Source organism: Electrophorus electricus, chromosome 10, assembly GCF_041902795.1.
Source record: "Electrophorus electricus isolate QZ-2024a chromosome 10, ASM4190279v1, whole genome shotgun sequence".
Classification (NCBI taxonomy): Eukaryota; Metazoa; Chordata; class Actinopteri; order Gymnotiformes; family Gymnotidae; genus Electrophorus; species Electrophorus electricus.
Window position 1 is genome coordinate 22,541,382 of NC_137506.1, and position 17,942 is coordinate 22,559,323.

Genomic DNA, 17,942 nt, shown 5'->3' on the forward strand with positions numbered 1-17,942 from the left:
GAAGCGACAGAAGGGGATAAATCCCTGGAACAGTAGGGATTAAGTGCCTGGGACAGTAGTGGTTTAAGTGTATTGCCCAAGAGCACAATTCAGTCTCTAGGCTCCTACTACCAACAACCATATGGATCACAGCTCAATGAGCAACAAAGTAAATAGGTACACCAACAACAAAGGTACAGCTGCAAAGGTACAACATGAAAGAAAGTACAGTGATTAACCCTAGTTTGAACACACTCTTAATTAGAATGATTATTGACTTACCTGTTTAGAGCTGAGAGCACGCTGAACATCAGCTTCCAGCTGTGCCATTTCTTGCAGACTAGATTCCACATGAGCTGGAACAAGTTCATTAGCACTGGTATACTTCTGCTTCTCCCTGGTACTCAGTGCAGCCACAATCCTGAGTCGAGACAGCACTTCCTCCTGCATGATCTGCTGCTTCCTGATCTCTTCCTGAACCTTCTCCACCTTCACGTCCACAACCACAGCACAGCCCAGCTCATCCCTGATCTGCTGTAGCCAACTGAGCGTCCGCTTCACTTCAGTCTCAAAGTCCTTACTCTGCACAAACCTGTTCTCACATTCCACTATCAGCTCTCCAACGGATGACTGCAGGGACTGGAGTTCCTCTTGCCAGGACATTACCCGCTGCTTAGAGGCCTCATGTGCCACTGGATCTATGTGAGAAGCAAGGCTGCCCATCTGCTCCATGAGCCTGGAGAGGTGGGAGCTGGCTCCCTGAAGGCTGGCAGCCAGGGCGTGGTAATTCTTCAGTCTCTCCTCTGCCGACTGAGTCTCAGCATTGACTTTGACAAGTTGCTCCTTGGTAGCTTTTAACTCGGAGTCAACTTGCATAGCCATGGCCTGGTGGTCCTCAAATGACTCCAAAGTATCATCTAGGTGCTCAACTCTCTGTTCTATCAGCCTCTTGAGACCGTTGTAAAGGCTGACTAGCTGAGTCATTTCCTCAGGCTGCCAGGGTTGACCAGTGCTGCGAAAGCCCTCTTTTTTCTGGTTGAGTTCACTAACAGCTTGGCCAAGATTAACTAACTCATCAAGCAGTACTTTATAATCATGCTGCAAATTGACGACCTCCTCTGTCTGCAGACCCACAGGCTGAGTCCCAAGATTATGGAACTGCTCTTCCAGCTCTTTCAGTGCTTTGTGCGTCACATCAATGAAGGAGGCATATTCCTGACGTGCAAGAATAGCTTGTTGTATTTTCTCCTGTTTTTCTTTGGCTAGTGCCAGGACATTGTTGTATTGCTGTGGAAGAGCATTAAGCTTTTCATCTAGGTAACAGTGGTCAACCTCACTGAGAGTTGGCAAAATATCTTGACCTGCTCTTTGGACAATAAGCAGGAGATTCTCATATTCATCTGCTTGATCTAAGATTTGTTGGTATTTTGTAAGTTGTGCACTTAGTTCTGCATCTCCATTCATAAGATTGATTTCAGGAAATGTTACAATATCTGCTTGTTTCAACCACTGGCATGTTTTCTCTAAATCTGCCTTGAAATATTTCCTAGTTACCAGTACTTTCTCCAGCTCCTGCAGTCTATGGCTACACTTTTGCAAAGCTACTTCAAAGATATTCTGCAGTTCTTGTAGCTTGGTTAGCATCTCGGCTTTCTCATCTTCAGTTGCATCTTTCATCAGATCCCGTCCTTGGGACCACAGGGAAGTCAGCTCACTCTGGTAAGCTCTCAAGCTGCTTTGGATGTTCCTGCAGGTCCTCACCTGCTTAGCCAAGTCATCGGGTAAGAGGGCTATGTAGTCATCAGCCTGTGCTTTCTTCTCATTCTGTTGAACCCAGGTGATGGCCTGGCTCACAGCAAGCAGGAACTGATTCCTCTCTGTGAAAGCCTTACTGAGGTGTTTTCTCCGTTGGGATACTTTGACACTTAATGTCTCCACCTCTCCCTGGGTCTCAGAGATGAGTTTCTGCAATCGCTGCCTTTCATTAAGGCCCAGGTGTGCTAAAACCCTGTCTGCATCACTCATTGCCTGAGCCAACAGAAGCTGTTTTGATTCAAGCTCACTGCAGATGCTCAGGTGGTCAAAGAGGAAACTCTGTGCCAGCTCTGGTGGTGGGCTCAATTTCATAGCCTCAGAGAGAGCAGGCCGCTGCTCCTCAGCCCATTCTCTTGCCTCTTTCAATCGAGCCTCAACTTGGTTCATGTCCTCAAGTGTCAGAATGGAGTCCTGGATCTTTCTCTCGATAAGGCTTTCAAGATGGGCCCAACGCTGCTCAAAGTGGCTTACCTGTTCCTTCACTAGCTCTTTGTCATCCAGATTTAAGTGATACATTACTTTCTGACGCTGGTCTTTCAGGTCTTCAAGAGTGCTCTTCTTTTCTTTGAGGGCAACAGAAAGTTTCCGGAGAGCCTCTAGATGCTCAGATGAGCTCTCTGCATCAGTTCTAAAAACACAATAAATTAAATAAAGTTAGAGTGTAATTCCACCTTAGTACTAAGAACCCGATGTTAAGAGCCTACCTGGCAAGGTTGTCCCACTCCTTGGAAACCTGTTCAAACAGGGCTTCCATGGCACTGATGCAGTCGTGGTACTCCCTTGTTCTCAGCAGATCCTCTTCCCTCTGGGCCTGCAGCTTGCTGGCCTGATGACATAGCTCCAGCCATGCATGACTCAGGCGATTAATCTCTGTGTGCTCTGGAGAGACCTTGCCTTCCGTGAGCTTGCTTACACACTCTGTCATCTTGGTTAAAGTATTCTGCTTGCTTTGAAGCTGCTGGCCAAATTCCTATTGGGAAAATATAAGTGTTTAAAAAAATTAGATAAGTTTAAAACAGTTTATAATACTTATAAAAAATTTCAAGTGGTTATTGTTCTTTAAATACACAGCATGTCAACAGACCGTATTTCATGTATCTTAATTGCGTCTGGACAGATAAAATCTTTGCTGTTTTATTTCTGTATTTGATAAACGTGAAATGCCCAATATTATCTTCCACTGAAATGGTGCGAATGTGTATAAAAAAGGATGGGATTCCTGTTTCACCCAAAATTTATGTAAATACCCATGCAGAGCAGCTGACATTACATATTTCAACCTCATAGCCATGCTTTGAGCATACACCCTAAACAACAAAAATCATGCCACTCTCCAGTTATTAATCAACTGCACAATGGCATGCCTTACTTTGGCTTGATCCAGTATATTATGGGCAATCTTGGGCTCCAGTTCAGCAGGTCTCCTGGAGAGGCTTTGTAGTTGTTGTTCCAAATCCTGGAAGAGTATAGACAACTCCTGCTTCTGTTCCTTAATTTCTCTCCAGCTCTCGGACAGCTGCTGAGCTCTGGACATCCTCTCTTCAATCTGTGGCATCATTGGAGACATTAATGATAAATGTCGTGAAATACCAATAAAGCTCAGGTTAGCATAAAATAAACCACCTTATGTATGGAAATCAAGTTGGAAAACTCACCATGGTTTTGATCTGCTGGATCTTAGCTGCTGTGGTTCTCACAGCTTCATCAGATAAGTCACATACTGAGCAAACCAGATCAAGATAAGTGCTGGCCTGCTCCTGCAGAGCCCTGAAATGCTTTACCTGTAATAAAAAAAAAATTAAAGGAAAAAAAAAAACAACAAGCACTTAGAAGCACCTCATTCTCATAATCCACATATAAAAAACACTCATATGCAAATTAGAGCTACAATATCCTCAGCTTTTTAGGGGAGTTCTGGGTGACGCATCGATGGCAGCACACTAATTTTTGAGCAGCACCAGCAATTATAATTTCATTTCTTTTTCAATAGCTTTTCCTTTCTACAATGATATGACAACCCCAAGCAAGTCCTCTCACTGTCATGATTGGCCACCCTCCTAGTGTCCCTGTCTCGTGTCTTTGTTTTACTTTACTTCCTTGTTGTGGTTCTGTTCTTTAGTTTTGTTTTCTCTGCCCCTCATCATTTGCACCTGTGTCTTGTTTAGTGCTCATTAGTTCATGTATTTAAACCCTGCCTTGTTGCCTGTGTGTTTGCTGGTTATTGTTAATCCTAACATCTGTGTGTTACTACTTGTCTTGTGTGAATCGAAGCCTGTTTGTAATCCGTGCCATGTTTGTTGTAGCTTGTGTTAATCCATGCATCTGTGATTCCTAGCCTGTTTTATTCCTACCCATTTGTCATCGTGTGCCTTTGTTTTATTTAGTTGATCATGTATTCCCAGACTCTTCGTATTGGCTCACTGACCCTGAACTGTTTAAACGACTATGGCTCTGTATTTGCCCATAATAAATTTCACTCTTCTCCACATGTCCACCTCCTTACCGCTCAACATTACACTTGCAAGCTTTTCTCCGGTGAAAAAGAAACCTAAGGATATTTTTATTTTGCCTGAGGTGCTTGATACAACTGTCTTCAAAAGTGTTAGGTGCCTCTTGAACAGCAAGTTGGACTGAATGCTTTGATTTCCATGGCGGTTGCAGAAGCCCTGACTAATGTTTTGATTCCTCAATTAAAGCTGTTGAAATCTAGCATTGAAGAACTCACGATGGAGCTACAATGAATTCATGAAAAGTTGGAAAGTCATGTCACAGCAAATAGCTTTCTACAATCTTGTGTGGACAACATACAGCAAGCGGCCCAGGCCAACCATAACCAAGTGTGCCCAACTTTGGGAATTCATGAAGTTGCGAGCTAAATTACCAGACTTGGAAGACAGGAATTGTAGCAATAATGTGCAATTAGTCTGCCTACCTGAGTTTGCAAAAGGCAACAATGCTGTATCTGTTTTCCAGAAACATCTACTGAAATGGATATCCTCATTGGCAGGCCATGAGATTCCCAGTGAGAGGGCCCACTACGCAATAACAACTCCGGACCTCGCACCCTCATTTTCCAGCTACTCAATTATACTGACAGGCAGATTAGATTACATTGAACTAGTTCCTCAAACCTTGCTTTTGAGTGGCACAGCTTACTTATAGTAAACGAGACTGAGGCTAACAGGAGAGAGATGGCCCAACTCAGGTGGCATTCGAATGCTACAAACTTGCAGCCTCAATCGTTTCTTCCGTATCCCGCTGTCTTGGCTGTAAACCATCATGGTAAACGAAACCTGCTTCACACACAGACCAAGGCAGAGGATTTCCTTTGTTTGGTGTCGACCACAACGGAGCCTAAGGAATCCTCTAAAATGATGTGAGGGGGGAGTTTTGGCCACTTTTACAGTGCTCAAAATTGTATATCCTAATGGCTGACATTAACGCTGTGAGCAAGGACAGAATACCTTTTGGTCTCATGACCATTCCCCTTTTTGTTGTAAATATACTCCCTATCCTGCTAAACTGCGTGCTTAGGTGGTTTAATGATATTCTCCAACTCATCTGACTTTATCAGAGCAACCTGAGTTGGGATTGAGGGAATTCTTGCATACTAACAGACCCAAAAGCAGTTACCTATATGTTCTCTGGGAGGCAACCAAGTGTTTTATAAAAGGGACTGTATGACCTTCTTGTCCATGGTCAACACTGCCAGGAACAAGATTTGGAAAGTGACTTGGTTTCGGTCTGGCATTTATTTCTATGGTCAAAGTTTTGTACAGCGCTCCCACAGCATCAGTGTTATTGGGTAGTCAAAGAACAATGCGTATCTTACTAGGATGGGTGATGAGACAAGGTGACTTCTCTAAGAAGTGCTCTTATTAAGCCCATCATGGTGTATTGTTTTTGTCACTTTATCTGGATTTTGATTTGCGGGTGACTGCCGTATGTGCTGTGTGTGATGTTTGTTTATATGTGCAAAACTCAATAAAAAAATATCCCCCAAAAGAAATTCAGAGCTTGTGGTGTGAAAAGTCTATTTGGTCTCCCACTAACTTGTTTTAGTGCCTCTTGCAAGCCAAACGGGGTCTGTGAATGTAGCTGTATCTCCTCTTGGACAGTGGAAAGCCAGGTGTCACACTGCTGCAGCGTGTCCTGGTGACTAACATGCTTCTGCAGCTCTCGGTCAAGACTCTGATAGACCTGATGAGACACAGGTTCAGTGGTCAGTCAAAGATACCAATATTATTAATAAGAATACTTACACTTGAGTGTAAACTGTAGAATGGGATAAGTATTGACCCGCTGGGCTGTGCTGCAGATAGCTGAATAGCTGTCTTTGGTTCCTTGCTGGTGGACTTGAATCTGCTGGCTTATCTTGGCCTGAACTTGTTCTGAGCAGCGACTGACAAGGCCATCTCCTTTCTCCTTAAGACTTGTCAAACGCTCTTCAAAGCCAGCTATCTCCTCCATTATTGCCTGGAAAAAAAAGATTGTTAGAAACTTTACATAGGAAGCCCTATTCAAGCTATTAAAATGGTAAGTCTGTAAACCAGAATAAGAAATTAATAAAGGGGATATTTTAGTTTGTGATCATCCATATAAAATACTTTTTTGATGTTACTATGTTTGTAAAGAAGATAAACCTAAAAGTAAAGAAATATTTTTGAATATAATGCATGAGTTAAACATTTAAGAAGCATTTTCATTCAATGTATTACTTAATAATAAGGTTGGTGTTAAATACATGAGCCTATTTTTCTGTAGTGTATAATTTACTTTAAAGCTCTGCCAATAACAATATATTATATCAAAGGTATTACATAAAAGGCATAATGGAATTTAAACATTTTGGTAACCAACAACAAACAATGCTTCTGTAATCTAGAGCAGAGCATGAAAGCCACTGGTATATGAGCTATCACACTACATATGCACCTTGTGTCTTGCTAGCTGCTGAGTGGCCATCTCTAGATTGCCACTTTGCATAGAGTCAGAGCTGACCAGTCTGCTGGACATCTGCAGCAGCCACTTCTCCACCTCCTGTAACTCACTGTTATAGTCCTCATGCTCTTTCACCCCCTCCAACAATTTCTGAACATGAGCCTGCAAATCACACAATTGCAATTACACCTGCTAATATTCACCATACTGCAATTACACATTCTAATATTCACCATAAATTATCATCAGATGAGCACTGAATGTAAAAACACTGAATGACATGTAGAAGAAGGCCGCACCTAGTTTCATGTTAAATTATTACTTAGGCAAGAATTCAGTACATGGCTTGCACCAGTAAAATCAGTATAGGGAACAAACATTTAAAGATCATGTTTAATGCCCGCCCAGGTGAATACCTTGACAGTGTTGCTTATATCTTGGTAATCGTCTTTCAGCTTGTTCATGTTTTCAGTGATGGTGGGGTCATGCACAGTTTCAAGCAGGGCTTCTCCTTTCTCACTGACAGACTTTACAGCAGACTCATGAGACTGCACAGTTTGTTGGATTGTCTGCGGGAAAATGAAAATGAAAACTTGCTGTTCATCAACAGTGTGCAGTCAAGTTGTGCGGTTTAATGCTTCCTGCTATAACACATTTGAATTAACTCAAGAAGGGTTTGATAATCAGCAGGTTAACTGAATTTATGTGTGTTATAAAAAGAATCAGTACTACATACTGAAAGGCTACACTCAACTGGTGGGGGAAACACAAGAAAAAAAGCCATGATAAGAAAAACTACACTAACTACATTTGAATCACTCAAAGAAAGGTAAACTGAATGCAGACCTACAGTACAGACACATTAAAATATAGTAAATTCAGCCAAAAGCCTTCTTCTGTTTAACTAACCTTGTATTTGGCTAACTGGGCCTTCTTCTGATAGAGTTCAGCTTTAAGTTCCATGGGGGAGGCCAGCATAGATTTGGTCTCAGTAAGCCACTGGCTCTGAGCCTTGTATTTGTCTAGATAGTCTTTGGAGAGCTGGATGCACTTCTCCTGAGCACTGAGCTCAGCCCGCCCAGCCGCCACCAGCTCCTCCATTTGGCTGAGGCGTATGCTGATCTCCTCCTTCAGCTGCTCAGCCTCCGGCTTCTCCAGGAAGGCCATGGCCCTCTCAGCCTTCTCTCGCATTGTCTTGAGGAAGGAGTGACCCAGCTCCATGTCCCCCTGCAGAGCCTGCATGGTTGCCAGAGTGGACAGAGCCAAGAGAAGGAGAAACATATAGGTTTGCTAGAGCTGGAAACCTAGAGAAGCTGCCACAGGTGATGTCAAACTGCTGGAGGACTTCATGGTACCTCAAGTTTTTTCATTTTCTTTTCCATTGCAACACGATCGACGACATCGATACTGATGCACACACTGCTGAAGTTCTTCTGGGCAGTGTTCAGCCAATCAGAGAAGGTACTGAAGATGCTGTGTGCTTCTTCAATGGTGGACACTTCCTCCTTTAGCTGTTTGATTGTGTCCTATAGAACACACAGAAACTTAGGCACTGTGTTTTGTGTGTGTGTGTGTGTGTGTGTATGTGCACATGTATGTGTGTGTTTTCTGTTTGCATGTGTGTATATATGTATTTGTGTGTGAATGTGTGTGTATATGTGTTATGAGTGTGTACGTGAGAACCCTACCAGCAGATGCAGAAGCAGGGCGTGGTAGCGTGAGGTGAGCTGTGTAGCCCTGGTGCTGACTCTGCTATTGATGTGAATATCTTCTAGAACCTGCTGGGCCAGAGTGCTCAACCCCTCTATCTCCTCCTGGTAGACCAGCACCTCCTCATGCCATCCCTGCACAATACAACAAACACCATTTCACTAGATAAACTTACTTATTACTTTAAATGTTATACAAGGGTTATACATCCCATTACTTCCCAAAGAGTCCATGTCTCAGGGAAATTGGTGGTTACACCAATCTCTTGTTACACTTTACATTAAGATTATTTAAACTGCTTATAAGACTCACTAAGGTTAACAAGCCTGTTGTCACTATATAATCTTTTACGGGTTAGTAACCCTGCATAATGTTTTTCTTTCTTTTTCATTCTCTTCTGCATCTCTATGCCTTAATCATCTATTTGCCTATGAGCAGCGCTGAAGGTTATCGCTTTTCTAACGCCACTTACATCTTATTATCGCTTACATTCATGGTTAGTTATTGTTAACTAGTGCTTCAAGTAATGTCAGCTAAGGGAACCTTCAGCAGCTGCAGCTGGGCTTCCTTGGTGGCCCGGTCCGAGCGCCTTCCATCACGCAGCTGCCCTTTGCTCTCCATCCCCCTCAGCCAGTTATCAAGCCGCTGGAACTTCTGCTCAATCTGCCTGAGCTTGGCCAGGGCGCTGTTGAGCTGGGAGCGGGCCTCACCCAGCCGGGCCTGGTAGGAGTTCCACTCCTGCTGAGCCGTCTCCAGGGCCCGCTCCTCCATCTGTGGCGCACCCCATGGGATCACCTGCTCCCGGCTCACCAGCAGTGTGTTGAGCAGAGCCTGTCCCTCTGTGCAGTGCACCTGCAGCTCCTATAGGTGATGATAAATGTAGGATAAATGTCATCTCAGTATATTTAGATCTTAGTGATATGTTAGTGCTACCATAGACCTTACATAGTATCTTACTGGCTAGGTTGGAAGAACTCATTGGCATTAGAGGACAAGCTCGCCAACAATTTGTCCTTGTACATAAGGAATGCTCTGAGCTTACAAAAGTAAAACATGGTGTCCCACCAGGGTCAGTACCCTTATTACTCTCATTATATATCTACCATTAAGCACAATTATTAGTAAGCATGGCAGTAGCTTCCATTGCCATTATTCCATTGCTGTCCATTGTGACAGCAACTAACTTTCTCCTTCTGAATTCTGATAAGACTGGGGTGCTATTGCTTGGACCCAAGACTGCAAGAGACAAACCTTGATGGCTTTTTAGTAACACCCAAAATTGTAAAAATAAATAAATAAATAAATTAATTAATTAATTAATAAAAAAATTAAAAAAACAAAACATAGGTGTTATTGACTTTGATCTCTAATTTGATACTCACATATATATTGTTGTTAAACTGCCTTTTTCCATTTATGTAACATTGCTAAACATGTACATATTCTCATCAGAAGTGGAGAAATTGGTCCACACTTTTACTTAATCAAGACTGGATTATTGTAATGGTCTTCTTATTGGATTCTCTAAAAGATTTTAAATAAACTCCAACGTGTAAGTTGCTCCCCCTCATGGCATGGATGGTTACATGGTTTTTTGTTTTATTTTTCCTTTGACATGTGCTCTGTGTTGCCCTTCCTAGCACAACCCCCATACCCCCCTCAACTTGTTTGCTGTTATCTGTCTCTCCTGTTTCTCGTTCACTTCCCTAATCTCCTTGTGTATTCATTCTTTCTGTTCCTATCTTTCCTCAAGGGTTATTGTTATGTGCAAGGTGTACCATGCTGCTTGTGTATGTAACGTGGATTGCTTTGGATGTGCTTATGTAGGCGTGTTTTGGTTTCAAATTGTGTCTGTTTTTGGCTGCATCAAATGAACGACAAGCTTCACGCCTGTAAACTCGCTGTTTCTTTGCATCTTTATGTACCATTACACACTAAATGATCTGGGCACCACAGTATCTGAGTGAACTCACAGTATACAGTGAGGGCTATAGTATACAATAACCCACTTACTTATGCAGTGTTTCTATTAGTATCTAGAATTAGTAAGATTATTGGATTCATGTTACAGCTGGGAGAAGAGCCTTCTCCTATAAAGCCCCTCAATTATGGAACAGCCTTGTAGCTTTAATTTGGAAATCAAGCACACTGCCAATTTTTAAATCTAGGTTATAGACTGACTCAAGTTTTGGGTAGCTTCCTATATATAAAGCTGCAGAACCTGGGGCCCCTGGTCACAATGTTTTCTGGTAATCTTGGGTTTGTGATGATGATGTAGGTGGAATGCAATGCCTCAGAGAGCCCTCAGGACTGTGGTCTCCCTCTGGCCCTCCCTGCTACACATGCCAGAGCCGCATGCTGCTCTCTGTTGCGTATACTGCATATGGACAGTTCATTTGTTGTTCATCTTTACAAATCCAATTATATCTTTCTGTTTTATTTGCATGTTACTGCAGAGATTATGCCAACACTGGAGTAGACCTGCTCATATGTGACAAAGCACCAGAAAATGCCCCAGTGTTATCCACAGATGAACTGATGCTGCCATATCCATCCAGCCACACCATCTACTCTAAAGGATACAGAAACAGCTTGCCCATACTAGATTCACTGGAGTAGCTGGGACTCCCACATCTACACTGATATGGCTTCTTGGACTAAATATAATGTAATAAAGCATGGACTGTTTATTAACTGGGCCTCCCAAGCAGGATGGGTTCCCTCTTTAGTCTTGGTCCTCCCAAGGTTTCTTCCTTAATTCCACCCACTAGCCTGCTCATCTGGACTCATAATTTATAAAGCTACTTTGTGCCAATGTATGTTGTAAAAAGCGCTCTACAAATAAATTTGCCCTAAAATCTATATTGAACTCAGTGTCAGTCCATGAGGAGTCAAGCACCATGTAGCTGTGTAATGAGCCTCTCTAACAGCATGCTTCTCTTCTGTTCTCACCTGCAGCTTTTGCAGAGTTTCCTCCAGCGTGCCGAGGTCTCCTTCCAGCTGTGTGTAGCAGCTCAGCCTCTCCAGTTGCTGCTCCAGCCAGTCCTTGAACTCGTGCAGACTGCCTTGGTAGTCCTGGTGAGCCAGAACCAGTTCCTCTGCCTTTCCCACGGCATGCTGTGTGATGAGAGCACCATGCTTGTCTCACCAGTACCATAACGCACACTAACAAATGGACTTAACTTTTTAGATTTAGAATTGCACATGGAACTGTACCTCGGCCTTCTCTTTAACACTGTTGTACCGTTCTTGCAGGTCTTGAATCTCCAGCTGGGTGACATAGTGCTCAGCCATGTTAGAGCCCTTCACAGAGATGGTATCCAGCACAGAGCTATGACTTAGAACCTCTTCCAACAGCAACTACAATAAACAGAAATCAGTCAATTAAACAATAGCTTCTATTGTTTATTTACCCTGGATTCATATTATTGCTTCAAAATGCATACCACCAGTGAACTTTATTGATCTTTTGACAATATTCCCCTTTAAGATCTAAATCATAAAGTTTTAAAACTGAAAAGTTGGCACAAGCCACATGTTGGTTGCAACCGTCTACAGTAAGCCTGCAACTGGAAAAACATATGCTATTATAATTCTGTTTTGTATGACACTACATATGGTGCAGTGGCTTTCCCATATTGCTGCAAAGCATACAATGACAGCACTACCTTGGCCTTGCCCAAGCTGGCAGTTTTGTCTCTCATTTCAGAGCACTGTTTGTCTGTGGAGTTGAGGCTCTCTTCTACCCGCTCAATCCAGCTCACAAACTGCCGCACATCCTCCTGGTAGCTGGTCCACTGTGAGAGTGCTCCCTCCAGCTGGCTGTGAGAACACACAGTACAACAGTGTTCTATGCAGCACCTCTAGCGGTGCAATCACATGCTTTCCTTTAAAGCTTGAGAATTAAGAGCTGTTCCTCTTAAATCATGAAGGCTTTGAATGCAATGGTCCTTTGCAGAGGGAAAAATAAGTTTCCTTTTGCTAATCAACTAGGTAGATTTGATGAGAGGCCAAAGTAGTACACTGACCTCTTGCACTGAATAGATGCGGACAGCAGGCCATCCCAGGAGTCCTTCAGGTCCTGGATCTGCTGGCGCACCAGAGGAACCCCCTCTGCAGACGTGTTCCTCTGCACTGACTCACCTCGGGTGACCAGCATCTTCAGCTGGATCTCCTTCTCCTGGCGAGCTGTAAGGAGGGCCTGGGATAATAGCAAGGCATTTAATGGAGGAAAGCTGTGATCCACCTGGTGCAGAAATCGTATAATGAGCAGCCTGCCTGTGTACCTCCAGCTTGATCATCCTGCTGTCCAAGACGATCTTATCTGCCGTCGGCGTGCAGTAGGTCTGCAGCATGTGGCATGTGTCTGCCACCCAGTTCTGCAGCTCTTTCAGGCTCTGAGAGAAAAGCTGGTGCTCAGACACAATCCGCTCAATCCTCGAGGCCTTTTCCTGGTGGACAGGCCAAGCATGTTAGAGAAAAAAATCACATCTGACATGGGGCCACTCAGAAATTAATCATAGAGTGAAGGTTTTGACTTACACTGAGTTTAGTAGTTAACAATACACTTAAAAAGATCTTAGCTAGAATGGTAAATGTGTTAAAAAGACTGGAGAGTGATTTCATATCTTCTCAGGTTGATTTTCTCAGAGTTAATAATTGTGAATTGTCTTTGTTAATTAATGGATAGGTCGGTGACACAAATACAGACTATCCATGCACAACAGACTGCGAGAAAGAGACATCTTAATATCATTTAATATCACAGTTACTGGCAAAAGTAGAACCAACCAAACAGGGTTAGCTACAGCTGTATGTTTACCCAATTCGCAATCTATGCAGACAAACCGAATGTGTGTCCAGTCTGAACGTGAGGCCTCCTGTTCAAGTACACAGTTCACAGTGTAGTAGTAATAGTAGGATCAGCCTAGCAGCCGGCAGACAGACGTTACCTTGGTCAGGTTGCTTAAAGCTAGGTAGTGTGCGGAGAGCTGCGAGACGCGGTGCACAAAGCCCTTTCCGGCTGTGTGTCCATCCCACAGCCGCTGGGCCTTCTCCCTCAGCCGGCCCAGCTGAGCCTCTTGAGAGGCCAACTCCTCGAGTGCCGACTGGGAACGCACAGGCACATTAGCACAAGCACGCGGCTCAGCACGCAACAGCAGGGGCGGCTTGGCCCCCTTTAGTAAGACAGAAGTTACATGGAGGAAGCGAAGCTATACAGGCTGATGTGGGTAAGGTTAGCAGCACGGCATGCGGCTAGCAGCAGTGCAGGTTAAAGCACGATGCGAAAGCAACTGAGGTGGTGTTTTTTTATGGCCTATGAGCTATGAATACCTGTTTGTGAAAACCACTATTAGCAATAGACGATCACTGTTTGTACTATCAAGTTCGAAATCGATGTTCAACGTTTACAAAAATTTCTACAAACATCTACAAAAATAAATGGACTGACAAATGGCATAACTGCCTTTAAAAATCATCAGTACTATTAAACATATGTATGGTTGGAGCATAATGAAACTTGCAGCTGAATATGTCAAGCTGACATTTAATTGACAGTGTGATGCATCTGAAAAATAATGCTGGGAAATTCTCCAGATGACCAATCCAGACATAGAAGCCAGTGTTTGCTGTGTCTGGATTGGACAGTGCTTATCCTGATGTCACACACAGGGCCTGCGTGCTGGCCAGAGTGTACCTGGAGCCTCTGGAGCTCCTGCTTCTTGGCTGACAGGTCATGTAGACGACTGCTGCTTTCCTGCACTGCTGCCTCTGTCTCGTTCATCCATTCCTGCAGGGGCTCCACACTCGCCTCAAAGTCCCTCATCTGAGCCTGCAGGTTCTAACACACAATAACAACACACAGTTATTTTGGTTTATATGACTTATTGACCTGGGCCTCAAAACACTGAAATGTTTTTATTGAAAAGTTGGTCGTTGCAATATTCATAGCACAGAAAGCTGCAATATTCAAATGGACCTTCTGTCAAATCACAATTTAGTTGTTGTGTGCTGTGAACATCCTGACTATCCTGATCTGAAAAGATTTTTCAGAAGGGTGTTCTGTAAGTATAAATAACTTCAGCCAATTCAGAACCATGCCATTAAGAGGTTACTAATGTGTAGTATGCAGTAAGAGTATAACAGTATATAACAGTATAATTCTATGATGTCCATTCCATTACATCCATTCGATGGCGTTGTTCTTCTGACAGATCACCATGCAGATTTTCACAAGGTCAACACATGACAATATGCATTTTTAGTTCTTGGAATAAGGTTGTTACTTGGGAAAGCAAGCACTGAGGACTGTACCTGTAAGGCAGTCTCTCTCTGGTGCAGGTTGGTCATGAGTGTCTTCCAGTCTTCTCTGGCACTGTTCACTTTAACTCGGACTGTGTCCACTCTGTCTTTAGGAGCCACGCTAACCAGTAGATCTCCACTCACTGCCACTGTGTTCAGTTTGCTGTGACCCTGTTCCCTCTCGCTCAGGAACTCCTGCACATCACAACCGCACAGGTAACTTCACACACAGCACTACAACCAATCAATGAACACCATTCATAACCATCACTATTCATATCATGAACACTATAACCATCATATTTAAGGAGTTAATTTGTCTCTAAAAAGTATTTGAGAAGGGTGTATACAGTACCTGGATCTTCTGGAGACTAGATGAAGCCTCACTCAGGTTTTGAGGGGCATCAAAACACTTGGCTGTGTTAATTTTAGCATTGACCAGCCATTGCTGAAAGTCTCTGAAAGCTACTCGGAACTTTTGCTCCAGCAGCTTCTCTTTTCCCTGGCATTCTCGGGAAGCCTGAAGACTGAGGCTGCAGCAGGAAAGAGGAAGCATTAACTATAGGTTAAATATTTATTTAAGTAAGAACTGTATATTTTGATTCTTCAGATGGCATCAGTCTTTATATCACGAAAAAACTAATCATGTATAAGGACTGGTCAACATGCTCACCTATTGTACTCCTTGATAAGGGCAGACACCCTTTCAGACTGAGTTCCCAGGTCTCTGGAAAAGCGACACAGGTCATTCAGCTGTGACTTCAGACTGTCCGACATGGGCTCCACATTGAGCAAAGCTTCCAAAGTGTCCTGATTCAGAGAAACACAAGCGCATTGATTAGATGTGATAACCAACGATTGTGTTACAATAGATCTGATTTCTTGGCAATGTCTTCACATGCCTTCATGCAGTCTAGTTATGAATTTTACACTGTGCCTGTTACCTTTGCAATCTGCCAGCCCCGCACGGCCTCCTGGCTGGTGTTCATGGCGTCCACCTGTTGCAGTGTTTCGCGCCACACGCGCAACCGGCTTCCGAAGTCATGCAGGTCCTGCTCAAGCTGTGCGGCCAGGCTGTTGAACTCTTTCTCAGAGCTGGCCATCTGAGCGAGTGTGGCCTCCAGGTTAGCCCGCACGTGCTTGGCCCCCTGTTCCCACTGTTCCCATGCTGACAGAAGCCCCGCCTCCTCCCGCTCCAGAGCCTCACAGCCCACGGTGGAGGTGTGGTCCCGTGCCACCGCCCCACACCGCTGCACCCGCACCAGCCGCTCCCTCCCCTGCTTCCTTGAGTCCAGCAGCTCCTGCCAGTGACGAATCACAGATGAGTATTCTAATTATACAAATAATCCTTCTAATAGAATTCTAATTGTATGTGATAAATGCTCTCAATAACAAATTATACAAATTAATTTGCATCTTCCATACGTGTGACTTTATTTCTGATGATGACAAAAATTCTATGAAGAGCAATGCATTACCTCTATGAGAACATGTCCATGTGTAGGTAGTGTAGATATCCTTACCCGCACTTTGGAGAGCTTCTTCTGAACTGAGGTGGCATCCCCAGACATGTCCGACCAGCGCTGCAGCTCTTCTTTGGCAGACGTCAGCCAGTCATTCAGCTCCCGCACAGCCTCCACATACTGCTCATGCTCTTTTACTATCTCCTCCATCTGCTGCACTTTGCTCTACAGCACAGGACACAACGGCAGGGTTCATCAGCACTGCCTCTCTCCTGGTCTTAATAGTACACATGCGCAAGTCTACCAAGATTAGTTTATACATACATTTGGTTTACAGCAAAAATGTTCAGCAGTAATGATCCATGTTGGTATCCTACCAGGAATTATGATGATACTAAGATTAGGAAAAAAAGAATGCATGTACAGACAAGAGACCCCTCGTGTTTACTTTGATGACTGCTGTGATGTCGGAAAACTGGGCGTTAAGTTCTGCTCTGGGTTCCTCAGCAAAGGTCTTGTCTCCAGTCTTCTCCAGGAGCTCGCTGGTCTTGTCGTTGAGGTGCCTGAGTGCTGCTGCATGGCCCTCCACATCTCCCAGGATGGCCCGCAGCCGTTCCAGCAGCGAGGCCTTCTCTTTCAGCCCAGGCTGCTGTGGCAGTGCCAACCCCACCTCCTGCTCCACTGTCTCCATCCACTGCTGTAGCTGGGCCTTGCCTTCCTGATAACTGCTCCACTGTGCCACCGTCCACTCCAGGCGACTACGTTTACACACGCACCCAGACACAGTAAAAACAAGTGCTGATGCTTGTAAATTAGAAGCTAACTTACTACTTATTACTTAATATCCATAATTGCATACCCTCAGTTCACATTTTGCTTTTACATATCAGACTGTAAAATACTACATCTGTATGTATGCTGCTTCTCACTGAATAAGAATTGTAGGCTATTGCATCAGGCTAAATCTACCTGTGGCAACTCATGGCTGTCATGAGCATGTTGGCCCAAGAATCCTTCAGGCTCTGGAGCTGAGAGCGAATGGCCTTCTGCTTATCCATACTGCAGTTCTTCACCACCTGCTCCCCCTTCCCTATTGCCATATTCAGTTTGACCTCTCCTTCGCCCTTCATTAATAGGATCTCCTGCAACGCCACAAAGCATTTTATTCAATACTACAATTTCTAGTGAAAGCATCTAAATCCTGCCTATTCATCTAGTAAAGCAAACCACTTTTCAACAGCTGTGAACAACAGTAGCACAATATCCATGCTGAGAGAGCTGAGAGCTCAGAGTGATGGCTGAGCAGTATTGGCTTTAGTGACCTGAACCAGGCTGAGCCTCTTCTCCAGGGTCTCCTTGGTGCCCGTGGTAGTGCTGAGGGTGGCGAGGCGCTCCCGTAGGCCGCTGAGCCAGGCCCACGTGCCCTGTAGCGTCTCCTCGAAGGCCTGCTGCTCCTGCAGGCTCAGCTGGCAGCCCCGCAGGCGATCCCGCACCGCCTTCAGCAGGCCCTGCTGCTGCATCTGCAGCTGGGCTGACAATCGCAGCTCGGCGCCACTGCCATGACCCCCGTCGCCCAGGGCCTGCGCCTCCTGGCACAGACTCTCAAAGGAGTCCCTGGAGGGAAAGAAGAGCATCAAAACAATGTCATTATATAGTTGTTTTTCAGGTTTCTATCCACACTTGGCAGACGTTTATCTAGATATGTCAGTATGTGTGTTCCCTAGGAATCAA

The 17,942-nt window shown here is 44.3% G+C and overlaps 1 protein-coding gene across 14 annotated transcripts in view; it reads right to left on the reverse strand.

The window, feature by feature from the left end:
* Nucleotides 1-17,942, reverse strand: part of syne1b (spectrin repeat containing, nuclear envelope 1b) — an 85,097-nt gene that overhangs the window by 33,484 nt on the left and 33,671 nt on the right. For 12 of the 14 annotated variants that reach the window (XM_027011182.3, XM_027011178.3, XM_081722059.1 and 9 more), the window contains 27 exons: nt 17,534-17,825; nt 17,181-17,353; nt 16,660-16,969; nt 16,272-16,436; nt 15,693-16,049; nt 15,422-15,558; nt 15,104-15,281; nt 14,761-14,943; nt 14,144-14,287; nt 13,398-13,553; nt 12,732-12,896; nt 12,474-12,646; nt 12,114-12,267; nt 11,662-11,805; nt 11,398-11,562; nt 8,989-9,306; nt 8,424-8,579; nt 8,091-8,261; nt 7,645-7,971; nt 7,152-7,304; nt 6,730-6,897; nt 6,094-6,270; nt 5,848-5,994; nt 3,450-3,575; nt 3,164-3,340; nt 2,499-2,764; nt 262-2,422 (listed from right to left, as the gene is read on the reverse strand). In XM_027011182.3, the coding sequence (XP_026866983.2) occupies nt 262-2,422; nt 2,499-2,764; nt 3,164-3,340; nt 3,450-3,575; nt 5,848-5,994; nt 6,094-6,270; nt 6,730-6,897; nt 7,152-7,304; nt 7,645-7,971; nt 8,091-8,261; nt 8,424-8,579; nt 8,989-9,306; nt 11,398-11,562; nt 11,662-11,805; nt 12,114-12,267; nt 12,474-12,646; nt 12,732-12,896; nt 13,398-13,553; nt 14,144-14,287; nt 14,761-14,943; nt 15,104-15,281; nt 15,422-15,558; nt 15,693-16,049; nt 16,272-16,436; nt 16,660-16,969; nt 17,181-17,353; nt 17,534-17,825 (7,243 nt within the window). Of the gene's footprint in view, nt 1-261; nt 2,423-2,498; nt 2,765-3,163; nt 3,341-3,449; nt 3,576-5,847; nt 5,995-6,093; nt 6,271-6,729; nt 6,898-7,151; nt 7,305-7,644; nt 7,972-8,090; nt 8,262-8,423; nt 8,580-8,988; nt 9,307-11,397; nt 11,563-11,661; nt 11,806-12,113; nt 12,268-12,473; nt 12,647-12,731; nt 12,897-13,397; nt 13,554-14,143; nt 14,288-14,760; nt 14,944-15,103; nt 15,282-15,421; nt 15,559-15,692; nt 16,050-16,271; nt 16,437-16,535; nt 16,970-17,180; nt 17,354-17,533; nt 17,826-17,942 lie in introns of those variants that run through there. The other 2 variants (XM_081722060.1, XM_081722065.1) reach the window with 2 other exon arrangements.